Source organism: Xiphophorus maculatus, chromosome 17 (assembly GCF_002775205.1).
Source record: "Xiphophorus maculatus strain JP 163 A chromosome 17, X_maculatus-5.0-male, whole genome shotgun sequence".
NCBI lineage: Eukaryota > Metazoa > Chordata > Actinopteri > Cyprinodontiformes > Poeciliidae > Xiphophorus > Xiphophorus maculatus.
The window spans coordinates 2696787-2709726 of NC_036459.1; the positions used below are offsets into that span (position 1 = coordinate 2696787).

General features: G+C 41.7%; 1 protein-coding gene across 19 annotated transcripts in view; it reads left to right on the forward strand.

The window, feature by feature from the left end:
• Positions 1 to 12940, forward strand: part of celf2 (CUGBP Elav-like family member 2) — a 210299-nt gene that overhangs the window by 126165 nt on the left and 71194 nt on the right. For all 19 annotated transcript variants that reach the window (XM_023350405.1, XM_023350406.1, XM_023350410.1 and 16 more), the window contains one exon: positions 12421 to 12503. In XM_023350405.1, coding sequence (XP_023206173.1) covers positions 12421 to 12503 — 83 coding nt within the window. The remainder of the gene's footprint in view (positions 1 to 12420; positions 12504 to 12940) is intronic.

Consider the following 12940-nt stretch of genomic DNA (forward strand, 5'->3'; position numbering starts at 1 on the left):
CATTAATGTTGAAGTTCCAGATGTTTTTCTAAACTTCTGGATAAGGAAGTGAAAAGACATTTTTATTTTCTGCACTAGCTGCTCTGCTACATTATATTAGATACATGTAATGGATTTGCTGCTTATTGAGGAAATTCTTTGTTTTCTCAAACTGCAAAGTATAACTTTAAATCAGATCTGGACCAACGCTGGATGAAGAGGAGTAAATAAATGATTAATTAAAGGATTTAATTCCCACTGAAAGCTTTGGCTAAACTACAGTTTTTCTCATCAAACCACTAAGTGGTTATCAGTGGATCGGTGTAATCCTCCACTCATTATTAATTTTGTCATCTGGTGTCTGAGAGCCTGGAAAACCAAATTCCTGCAGCAAACGCCAGTCGTTTCCCTAAAACCCAGAAATATCCGGATCGCTGCTTCGCTTCCAAAAACACAAACTTTAACTGATCTCTTTAAGCCTGTTTAGGTTAGTTAGAAGCCAAAATTAATAAACTGCGGGAGTTGATTTGGACGTGAGCTTCGTTACTTTGAATAATCTCCCAGATTTTCCGGTTTGGTTCCAAAGTGTTAATTGGGTCCAACATGAAGCTGCTTTTCGTTGTTGTTGGTAAAATCCCAGGTCTGTTGTGTATATGTGTGTGTCTATGCCGACGAGGAGAGGCCAGGGAATATTGGTGGCGCTTGTGTTGGTTTAATGTGTTTGGAGTTAATAACCAGATGACTGGATGAGCGGTGGAGGAAAGAGGAGTGAGTGAGAAATGGAGCAATTTGCCATTTTGTGCTGAAAGAGAGACAGAGATGCAGGGAGAGATAAAGAGAGAATGAGACAAGGAGAGCCAGAGGGGTAAACAGAAAATGGTCCTCTTGCTAAAACACAACCTTAAGCTCCATGACGGGTGTGTTGCTGTGTGTGTGTGTGTGTGTGTGTGTCGGGGTTTTGGCAGAGGATGTGATATGTTATTTATCTTAATGATGCACCATAGCCCACATGAGCTGCTGAGACACACACAATAAGTTTAATGTCTTCATTAAGTGGCTCTTTTCTGCACCAAATTCTTTGTGCACAGCGTGACCTGGAAATAATTCAGAAATATAGAAGTATGAAAAATTAACTGCAAGCCACATGGAAAGCAAATACATCATGGAGGGAATATCAGGATGCTGCAGATCCAGCCTGCAGGTAACAAGGAGGTGACGAATGTTTTACAGCAGAAGAGAAAAAAGTTTTACAGGAATTAATGTGAAACTGCAAAATCTAAATTGCAGGAAGTCGATTTTTAAGATTTTTGGAGAATGTTTGGAATAATATCAACATATTTTACCAAGCAGACATGTCAGATTGTGTCATCAGGGCCTTAAAATGACATTTATTGTCCAGTTGATAAGACTGGACAGGCTTTAGAGATCATCACAGGTTATGACGTGAAGGTTGTGGGCGGAGCTACAGACAGTATTAATTTCACAGATTATATTTTCTCCACCATGTTGTTTTGAAAACAACGAGGCAAACCGGAGAGCTGGGCAGTGAAACTCCAGTGGTTGAGAAATGAAAAGGTCAACAATAAAGGAGAAATAAAAACATAAAGATAATCAAAATTAGACCAAAAATTAGCTCTGGTTGTTTTCCTGCTGTTAAAACTAGAACATCAGAACTTTTAGTACTAATTTCATATTGAGAAATTACAGTAAAATCATCATTTCAAACCAAGCAGAGGTCCTGGGACGGATCCCAGTGGGACTCCTGCAGGGACAGCTGGACGTTTGATGCTTTTCAAACAAGCAATTCTTAAAAAAGAGAAAGAAACGTGATTTTAACGTAACAGTGGAAACATCGGATCAGAAACGTGAGGTAAACGTTCGCCACGCCTGAACTCCTTCTCCTCTTTAGCACTTTAACTCTTTTTTGGAAAAGCCAAAATCTACCTAAAGCAAGAGTAAAAACTTATTGCAGAAACAGATGAGAAAACAGTTTGATTTGAATTCCTGAGGAAGGATTTCAAAGTGAATCAAAGAGGATTGGAACCACGAAAAGCTGAAAACCATAAATACTTCAGACACCAAATACACCTCACATGTTTAACACACACAGTGGAAACATATCAGTGCAGAAGCTAATATTACTGTTATTCCTAATTTCTAATCTCGGGGCTTCATCCTCCCAAGCTACAATTTTTAAAAAATATTTCAGGTTTGCTCTTTATAAATTGAGGTTAATATTGTTCAGCTTGTTTGAGTTTATCACAAATAGACATCCTTAATTTTGCTTTCTTTTCCAACCAGCCTTTCCCATCGGATGTTTGAGCTAGTTTGTTGTTAAAACCTGCAGAAACAAACCAACAGATGAAATAATCTCAGACTGAACCTCAAACGTTTGACAGAAATGTTGCACAATAATCTGTTGGTCTGAACGCCGTCCTGCTGCCTTTGACTTAAATGTCGTTCTGATGTATAGAAGGAGATGAAAACAGGAATCTGGTGAAAACTGCAGCCATGATTCCAGATAAACACTCAGGCAGAGAATAGAGCCTCTGATTCCCGATCGGCTCCGGTTCCGCGTCCAACCGCCTCCCCCCGCTCCGCTATGGCAACGCTGAGCGAACGCCGCTCCGTCCAAAACAATTATCTGCTCTAATGGATTCGGTTGAGACGGGGCCGACCTGAGACGGGGGACTGATTTATTTCATTCTTTCCTAAAGCAGAGCGGCCAATTATATTGCCTTAACTAGACGTTGGCTTTTTGAGTCGCTACCCAGGCCCAATTACAGAGCAGCTGCAGGTGGGTTTTAATGGGAGCTTTTTTTTCTGTGTGGATTTTCAGCTCATCTGGGTTTTTTCCGGTTTCTGCTGCTGCATGGCTCAGCGACGGGGAGATTGCTGCTTGGTTATGAGTGAAGATGCTTTGTGGAGCACTTTGGGTCATCCAGACGTTGGCTTTGGTTCCCAGAAAAACGCCTCTTGTTGTCTCTGCGGTGGGGGGGCTGGTGCTTCCTCGCCAAAGTAACCAGTGGATTGCATAGATTTGTGAAGTGCTGTGAGTTGGACCGAGTCCCGCGTTAACAGGATTAGAACGTCGGCCAAACGCCCGTCAGAGAGGCGCCATTGTTTGAAGCCTTCCACTCATCCGCTCTGTGTTTCTCCATCGGTAAATCTCTTCTTTATTGCTCTGTCAGATCCGGACTGCGCTCCCCATCATTCGCTGTCACTCACAAATTACACACATTCAGGGGCCGGACGCCGAGCGGGGAGGGACACAACCGGCGCCACCCGGAGGCTGTTAGCGCTGTTAGCACCCGGCCTCAGGTGCTAACAGCGCTAACAGCCTCCAGAGTTTATTGTGGAGGGACAGAATAAACAAAGTTTTACTGTATTATAACTAAACAAACCATAATGTAACTGTTCAGATAAAAATAACCATGTTTATTACTACAAAATAAACAGTGACGTCTATAAAATTTGGAGTAATTATGTTCAAATTTGCATAAACTTTAGCTCACATGTTGCAGAAATCGAAGGTTTCCGATCTCTGATGTCTATTTATTTAAAGTCAAGTTCAGTCAAACTACTTTTATAAATATATATATAATATAAATATAAATAAAGTATAATAAAAAAAGTTACTCAAGTGAATTTAAGCAGTAAAACTCACTAATGAACATACAGCAAAAAATTTGACCAAAATGTTCAGTTTTTCTGGTTTTACTCTTTATGTTTAAGTAAAATGAACATTTTACTCTATGAACTACTGACAACAAGCAAACATTTAATATTTATTAGCAGAAAATAAGAAATGGTCAAAATAACAAAAAGATGCAGAGCGTTTAGACCTCAAACAATGCGAAGAAAAGAAGTTAATATTCATTTAGAAGCAACAACACTGATGTTTGAACTCAGGAGGTTCAGAAATGAATATTTGGTGGAATAACCACCAGATTCAACAGGGTTCAGTGCAGAGGTCTCTTCAGAGCTGCAGACAATTAGTAGCTAACATTAGCGTGATATATTATCATTAGCTAGTCATCATTTATCTGCATTAATCAGCTCAGTTTGTTAATTTAGGGGGAAAAACTGCAAAGTTCTGCACAGCAACAGCAGGTTTAAAACCATCTGAGCGCTCATGTAGCGTTTAAAGGCGGCTCGGAAAAACATGTTACGACACGTTAACGATGGATTTAACTTTCGTAACGGCTGAACAGAGTCACTGGGAGACATAAGGCAGAGACACAGAAGCCTCTACTGGAGCAATAACTGAAGTTAGCAAATGTCAGGTAAAAATAACAAAACAGTGTCCAGTCCAGGGGGCCACGGCCCCTAATGCCCCCCGGTGCCGCTGGGCCTGGGCACTTCCCCCACATTTAATACCCCCCTCCCCTTCCTCTGGACCTGCGGGGCTTTTCCCCATGTGCTGATTCAGCCTCAGCAGACTCAAACCTGCAGCTGTAATAAGAAAAAGAAGATTTTAACACTTAGAAATAAGAAATTATGTAAATTTTTCAAACTATGGATACAGGATAATTTCATCCCCTGAGACCTGCAAATATTACTCTAATAAATCAGAGGCAAAGATTTCCAACACTTACTGGCTTCTAAATTTCCTGTAGATAAACTCAGCCTGAATAATTACAGCCTCGTTTTGAGAAAAGTTTTTACTTCCAGGACAATCTCAATGAAAATCTGCATCAGTAACAGAGATTATTAATCTGTTGGATTAGCAGCAACCGTAAGAGATGCAAAAACATCAGAGGAAAGTTTTTATTTTAAGTTCAGCCATTTGTTTTCTTAATAATTCATGTAAATATTTTATTTATTTATTTTTCTGTTATTTGAACAATTATTCCCTCTGGGAGGATTTTTGCCTGTTTTTTTATGTTGGGACAGTTAATATAATGCGTAACCATGGCAACAAGGTGTTTACAACAGTAGGAACTGATTAGCATCTCAGAAACTTACATAAGACCTGAACTTTGACCGTCCTGCCAGCCGTGTTGGCAGCATCATGATGTGGGGCTGCTTTCCTGCACAAAGTAGACGAGTTAAAAAAATCCTTAAAGTTCACCAGAAACCTGGACAGCTCGACGTTTAGCAGGAAAATGAAACGTTTCCGGGCTTCACTGTGGAGAAAGTCCATGAATTAATCTGAAACATCCTAAAGACAAAGTGGTTTAAATGAACCGTACCGATTGTACCTGGAAGATTCAGAGGCGGTTTAGTTTGGACTCTGAAGTAGATTTAAATGAATACTAGTGGAAGTGTCTGTAATTGTCTGTAAATTCAAACTTGTGCTCCAGTTTTTATTGCATCATCATGAATATGGATTATTATTCTGTCTTATTCTGAGGTAAATGACTGCAGAGCGATAAACTGAAGAGTTTCTGATTATTTCCATCTTTAAGACTGAAGCTGCTGGAAATGTTTTATTCTCTGGACGCATCCGGAGCGCGTTTCTCTTTCTCGTTCTGTTTTTTTTAACTAAACACCAATTACTTATCGCCACTTAAACTGCCGGCTTGAATTGCTACCTCGGAGCAGATTTTTCACAATTTCAGCCGCATCATTTTCAGCAGGAGTTCATCCTATTTCAGCACAAAGGAAACAAAAGGGCTGTTATCAGAGCATGCAGGTCGGCCTTTATAACCTGTAAACGTTTTTCCTTTTCTCCTCTCAGCCTGAAATGAGGATTCAGTGTGGAGTGATTTAGCGTTTTGCACGGCGACGTTCTGAATACGTGATCATAACCTATTTATGTTCCACACATCAGCGCAGGGATCTGGGATGTTCATCAGCTTCTTATCCACTTCTCACCTGGTTTTATTGGCTGTTTTCTGCTGATTTTAAATGTTTTAAGGCAAAAAACATGAAGTAAATGGTTTCCAGTGGTCAGGGAAGGTTATAAAGAATATGTAGAGATGAAAATCTGATGGTATTATCAATAAAACAAATCTGAATTTCTAGAAATATTCAACCGGAAAATGCAGAAGAAGAAACGATTCTCTGGATTTAAAGGTTATTTTTGTCTTTCATGAATTAACTATGAAAACAAATTACAAATGATAGGAAATATTTTCAAAAACAGTTTTTTATTTCAATCATCCGTTTTGTGAGTCGTATAATAGAGCATTATGAGAATGTTAGTTATGAAAATATTAGCACAATAAAGACCAGAAGAACATAAAGAAATAAAGTTGTTTCAATGAGAAAAGGCCTGGATATTTACTTTTTTATTTTTCATGTTTTATATTTTTCATTCTCCTAATATTAAAACTTTATTCTCATTGCTAAAACTGTAAAACAGCCTGACTCTGATATTTAATTTTATTGTAGGTTTGACTTGAATTCAACGTCCAAATAAACTGAAACTATAAACCTGCTTATGAAACAAGATGGCCGCCCTGAACTCTGACCTGTGGAAACCCAACGAGTTTATTGGAAAACAAATTAAATCTCTCAAACCCAAAGTTTGGTAACTGGGTTTCTGAGTAAAGTTCTTCTGGGTGTTTTTGGTTCTTTTCGAACTTAAAGTTTAACTTGGTCTCTGACGGATCGGCTCGTTTCCTCAGAACTCTGCTGGGACTTTCAGCCTCAGTCACACTGCAGGAACCGACTGCGTACAGTTTGTCTTTTCTTATTTTCAGCAGAACCCAGTGGAAGCTGACACCCAGAAGACGTGAGCAGAACTTGTTCTGATACTTTCTGATGGGAACGTCGGTCAGGCTGTGAAGTGTCCACCAAGAAAGCACATGATTGTCCTCTCAGGCTTCGCCATCTTCTTGTCAGAATCTGATGCTGAGCACACTCCAGCTTTACTTTGTTCAGGATTTGGTTTCCTGGGAGCAAAAAGCTTCTGACATTTGCTGCTTTGCTTCTCGGAATGACACGGTTTGACTCGATTCTGCCTCTGTCGCTTTCGGTGTTGGCTGCTTTTCTTTGATTTGCGCTGCAGATGGTAATCCTGGAACAAGATTAGCTGACCATGAAACTGCCATCTCTGCTTAGAAGGGGCATTGCCCTGTGAAAGTCTGCCTCTTTATCTCAGTGTGGAAGTGCAGCTTCTCATCAGAGTATAAATAGCAGGTTTGCATTTCATTTGGTCACCTCGGGTCGGTAAAAGACAAAATAAAAGGCGGCTGCACGTCATTCATGCGCAGTGCTTTCTGATTTGTCTCCTTTGCATGAGCATGTTGTTCTTTTTTAGCTTTATCCTCCTCAGTGAAGGTGATGATAAAAGCCAAGCCTGACGGCGCCTGCAGAGGAAACTCAGAAAGCTATTTTCTGCTCCGTAAATACTTGTATTTAATTTCTTTACGATGAAAACAACAAAGAATTCACTTCGTGTAGCAGCTTGTTCAAGTCCAACAAACCCTGAATCACCTCATCAGCAGTCATTCAGCTCTGGTGGTAACGAACCGTTCCTTCGTTCTGTCGTTCGTTCTGTTGTTCCTTCCTTCCTTCCTTCGTTTTGTCGTCCTGTCGTTCCTTCGTTCTGTCGTTCCTTCGTTCTGTCGTTCCTTCGTTCTGTCGTTCCTTCGTTCTGTCGTTCGTTCTGTTGTTCCTTCCTTCCTTCCTTCGTTCTGTCGTTCCTTCGTCCTGTCGTTCCTTCGTTCTGTCGTTCCTTCGTCCTGTCGTTCCTTCGTCCTGTCGTTCCTTCGTTCTGTCGTTCCTTCGTTCTGTCGTTCCTTCGTTCTGTCGTTCGTTCTGTTGTTCCTTCCTTCCTTCCTTCGTTCTGTCGTTCCTTCGTCCTGTCGTTCCTTCGTCCTGTCGTTCCTTCGTTCTGTCGTTCCTTCGTCCTGTCGTTCCTTCGTTCTGTCGTTCCTTCGTTCTGTCGTTCGTTCTGTTGTTCCTTCGTTCAGGTGTTTTGGAGGTGAGATGCATCTTAAAGCTGGAGGAAATGTTAATGTTTGATCTCTGGACCTTTTTCAGCATTTCTGTGGATTTTCTCTCTTCTTAGGAACCAGTTGCTGTTTCTGTTGTAAATGTTATAAATGTGCACAAAATACACTATTTTACAGTTGCATTGTTTCCATTAAATGAGAAACACAATTAGAATCATGTGAATAAGTTTAATAAGTCATTGATAAACACGCTGCTCCATCGTCCTGCTACCACTTCCTGTCGTTTTCTTCTTCATGGTTTCATGTGACTCGTGATACTAAAAAGTTTTTCCACTGCAGTTTGGATTCGGCCAAAATAAAACGCCGAAAGTTTTAATCAATTTTTTGTTTTTTCTTATTTGTCGTTTTTCCATTAAGCAAATCTACTTTTGAAATGTCAGATCTGATGTGAGCGGCTCACCTCGTGTTGATCTTTCTTCAAAATGAACAGCTATTAGCATGATTAATTTAAATTACTGATACTGGTAATTATTTGATGCTAATGTGTTAAAAAATTACTATTTTTTAAATATTATCTGTTAAGCTTCAACGCCATGAGATTCGTCATTTTAATGTTATTTTACATGATTTTTTAAATCAATATTAAGGATTTAATATTAAAACCTGTTTTTATGGTTTTATAAGTTAAAGTTTGCAGTAAAATGTGGAAGAAGTGAAGGTGAATCTTTGCGCTGCATTTGGGAATGATTTTAAGTAAAAGCTGACATGTGAGGTCAATTTGACCCATCAGGACCACCGTAGCTGCTGCTCTGTTGTTCCAGAGGCTGGATGTGTTGACAGAAACAGGTTGGGGAGGGGGAGGTCTTCGCTCAGTCAAAGGCCGCCTTTCAGCCTCCATGAAGCATTTATGAACCGGCATCTCCCTCCTCTGCTCTTTATTCTGTTCACAACCTCTTCCTCCCCATCCCTCTTCTTCTTCTTCTGTGGTGCACACCCTCTGCCCTTCTTCCTCTTGTCCTCTTAGCTCCTCTTCCTGTTGTTCTCTCTCTCTCTCTCACACACACACACACACACACACACACACACACACACACACACACACACACACACACACACACACACACACACACACGCAGCAGCCTGTAATAGATTTACCCTCTCCTGGAGTTTGTGTGCGCTCGTCTCTGGTGTGTATTTTTTGAGAGTCCCTCTTCAACAACTCAAGCAGAGCGGATCTCGGCGCTCTGAGCCTCTCTGCCTCAGAGTAAATGTTTGTGCTGCGAGAAAAGACTCACAAAAACCGCCGGAAGAAGCATTTATGCCAGTCGGCAGCACATTTTTAGCACTTTTAAAGCGTGTTTGTGTAAATGCGACGCGTCGCTGTAGACAGGCTCCTCAGATAACTGTGTCACTCTGTGACTCACTGCAGGTTTTTTTTCTGCGAGCGAGTGTGCTGACTGTTAAACAGGTGGAAGTGACACACCCGGGTGTGTAAATGTGTGTGTGTGTGAGGTCCGCTCCTCTGCTCTTTGATCCCCGTCCTGACAGCCCACCACCTGGGACGATCCGCCACATGCTGCATGGCTCCAAGGCGCGGCGACGGCTCGGGAATCTCAACGCGCGGCGGCGGCCAGCCCCCCTGCATGCTATATGCCGCCAGAATCGCTAATGCTAACACCAAAAGCTAACCCTCACATGTCCAGCTCTGCAGGAAACGCCACTAGAATCGTAATTTGTGGCTAGTGGCTAACACTGTTTATTGGAATTGCAAATGGCGCACCGGGGGCCAAAATGTGAACACCGGTGCAACTGGAATGATAATAGTAGTAATGCTGCGGGCCGAGGCTACGCTAACAGCTAATGTGGCTCCAAGGCTACAGCCTGCTTAACTTTAAACCAAACACACCTCGGGCATTTTAAAGTCCAGGCTTTGACTGGGCCACTATTTAACCTTCATTTCATTATTTTTTGAGCCAGATAAACATGATGGAGCAGCTTTAGCCTGTCAGTCAGGCTCGACTTGATTATTTTTAATGTTTTGTTTATTCCACAGTTTGTCTGTGGAGCTGAACTCAGCCATGTTATGAAGCTCGGTGGCCAAACCTTCACCTGTGTCGGTTGCTCAACAGATTGTTGCTAGGCAACCAAAGAGCGAGGGAGTTAGTTGATTCCACCAACCTGACTCTGATCCCTCACTCTGGATCAGAGTCAGAGATATTCTACACATTGAATATTCTATCAGACGTAATATTTATTGATCTATCGCGATATTTATTATCCAGCTCTATGTTAGATTGACTTATTTTTCTCTCCACACATGCAGACAGCAGTTTGGAGAAAACACCAATCAGTTGGTTGTTCAACAATAACTGAACATTTTTCTGTTGAGTCTTTATTATCCAATCGATGTAGACATGATCACAATACAAACTTCAGCCTAAAAATGAACCAAAGTATGAAAAAACCTAAAGAATATTTAACTAAGAAAAACTTGAGGACACACTCTAAAACTGACTCGTTGTGTTTTCTGTCTTATTTGAGCGTTGGTGATTGTTTATTAGAAAATATCTCTACTTCTCTTGTGGGTTTTTTGGTTTTTGCTTAGTTGTCATTGGACTTCCACACGCAGCTGACTGATGACTTTCAGCAACAGGTGGGGGAGGAGGAGCTCTTCTGTTTGTGTATGTTGCTTTTCATGCTCTTCTAAGTCTAAATTCCTCCTTCATCTTGCTGATTGTCCCATTAGAAGGCGACAGGAAGTGACATGCGGTGGACTGTGGGTTTGTGGAGGTGAAGCAGACACTAAGCCCGGTGTTATCCATGTTAATGCAGCGGCGGACGCAGCGCGGCGCAGCACAACGCGGTGCAGCGGCATCCAGCTCACGTCCCCGGTGCCAGGCGAGGGGCCAGCTGCTCCCGCAGGACGCTGCAGGAATCCAGATCCATTTCGCTCCCGGCCTCATCACTGGGACTCTGGGACAGCAGGCGAAACCCGCTCCAGATGCTCGCTGCTGGACAGCAGGGCGAGCATTACCGGCCGTCAGAACCAGCAGCGGCTCCGTCTCGGTCCGGCTGATTTGATTTGTGTCGGGAGCACAACAGGAAAACAACACAGCAGATTTAAACAAAAGCGCTTTCTGCTCACCGCTGGACAAATAAACACAGAAATTAACAGATGGCAAAAACTGGAGGCTCCAGAACGACGATCCGGCAGCGGCTCACCTGTGGCTGCGGCGCGATAATGGGATATTTACCTCTCTAATAAAACCAGCTGATGTTTGATGCAACACACTCTCAAACCCTCGGTGTGTAATGTATTCTGTGCCGCATCCTCAGTCTGGATCCAAAAGAACTTCTAAGATCTTTTTATGAATTGATTCAGACAGAAGGATCTTCAGATTTTCGGACGCAGACCAACAGACAGCAGATGTTTGCAGAAGAGCCACGCCTCTCTGTCTGGCCTCCATGTTTTCTTCCTGGGGTTTTTGTATGAATGTGCAGATTTCTGCAGAGCCAGACTGCAGCTCTTCTCTTCCTCTGCAGGGACTCAGAAACCTGCTGCACTTTGCAGGTTTGCAGAAATGATGTTTAATGTTTGGGATTAAATATAATCCATCAGGTCAAACATGATGGAGTATGGAAGGTAAACAGAATATTAATAAATGCCCTACTGATAATTTTCCATAATTACATGTTAGATTCTTCTGAGGACTTTTGTAGGTAAAAGTACAATAAAAAAAACTGAGTACAGAAATTAATCTTCAAATAAAATATGGAATAATAATTTAAAAAACTGTAAAATCTTTATTATTGATGATATAAATAATTATTAGAAATTATTAGAAATATTTTTATTATTATAAATAACAATTTGTAGTAGTAGCTATAGTCATTATAGACACATATAAAGTAATATAAAAATATGATATAAAATATAATTATAGTAAGTATTAGAAATAATAATATTGATAACGGTAGTAATATATTTTTATCATTAAAATATTTTTAACAACTTTTTTTCCCAGAATTTTAAATAATTTGACTGTTTTGTAAAATTAATCCAAATGAATCTTTAGGGATTTTGAAGGAACCTCAGTTCACAAACTGTAATATTTGGTCCATATTTAATGTCAGAAGATAAATTTAACAGATTTCTGCCCAGAGAAATGATCAGTTATTTTATGACTTGAGGAACAAACAGGCCATAAGTGTGAATTTGTAGAGGCTCTCTGCTTCCTGGCTTGACCTTCATGTCTGTAATTACAGAGTAAATCAGGTCAGTGAAGGCATCGCTTCCTTCTGCAGCTTTCCTCTGATTGCTGCAGGATTAATGAGGAGGAAGCTGCTGCTGCACCGTTTCTCTGCGTTTTATTTCGTGTTCCTGCGTCTCCCCGCGAGCCACTTCCTCTCGACTCGACTCATCAAGCTTTGAAACCGATCCAGAAGCCTTCTCGTCATCTCGGCGCTGGATGTTTGTGTTGTTAACATTCACTCAGCGTCTGCAGGTGTCGACAGGTGATGCCAAGCAGATGAATATAGAAGCTGCTCTTTGTTGCTGATCCCTCTGCTCTCTGTGTTTCCTCTGTCTCTCCAGGCTGCTGTTTTGTCACGTTTTACACAAGGAAAGCTGCCCTTGAAGCCCAGAATGCACTGCATAACATAAAGACCTTAACAGGGGTGAGTATTTGTGTCTTGGCTTCTCCTCTTCCCACCTTTCGCTCTAATCACACACTCCCAGCAGCGCCCTGAGGCGCGCTCGCCCCCGGCCTGCGTGTGTCGCTGAGATTACCTCCATGCTGCCACACCGCATTTAGCAGCGGTGAGTGACCGGGCGCGCGCAGGTGAGCAGCCGCCTGTCGCAGGGAGTTTGTGTGAGAAGCCTGGTTGTTGATAAGCAGGGAAGCAGATGCTGAAGGAAGCCGCCGCTGGGAGTTTGTTGGAAACAAATACTCCTGTTTGGAAGCATTGTTCCTCCAGAGGAACACGCTGTGAATGGCGTGGAGCTCGGAGCCGAGCTGAAGGTGTCTCCCAGCTGGATAATAACATTAGAAAGAGCTGGATTTGTTTTGGTGGAGCTACAGGAGTCAGAGATGTAATGTAGTCTCTTTATTGGG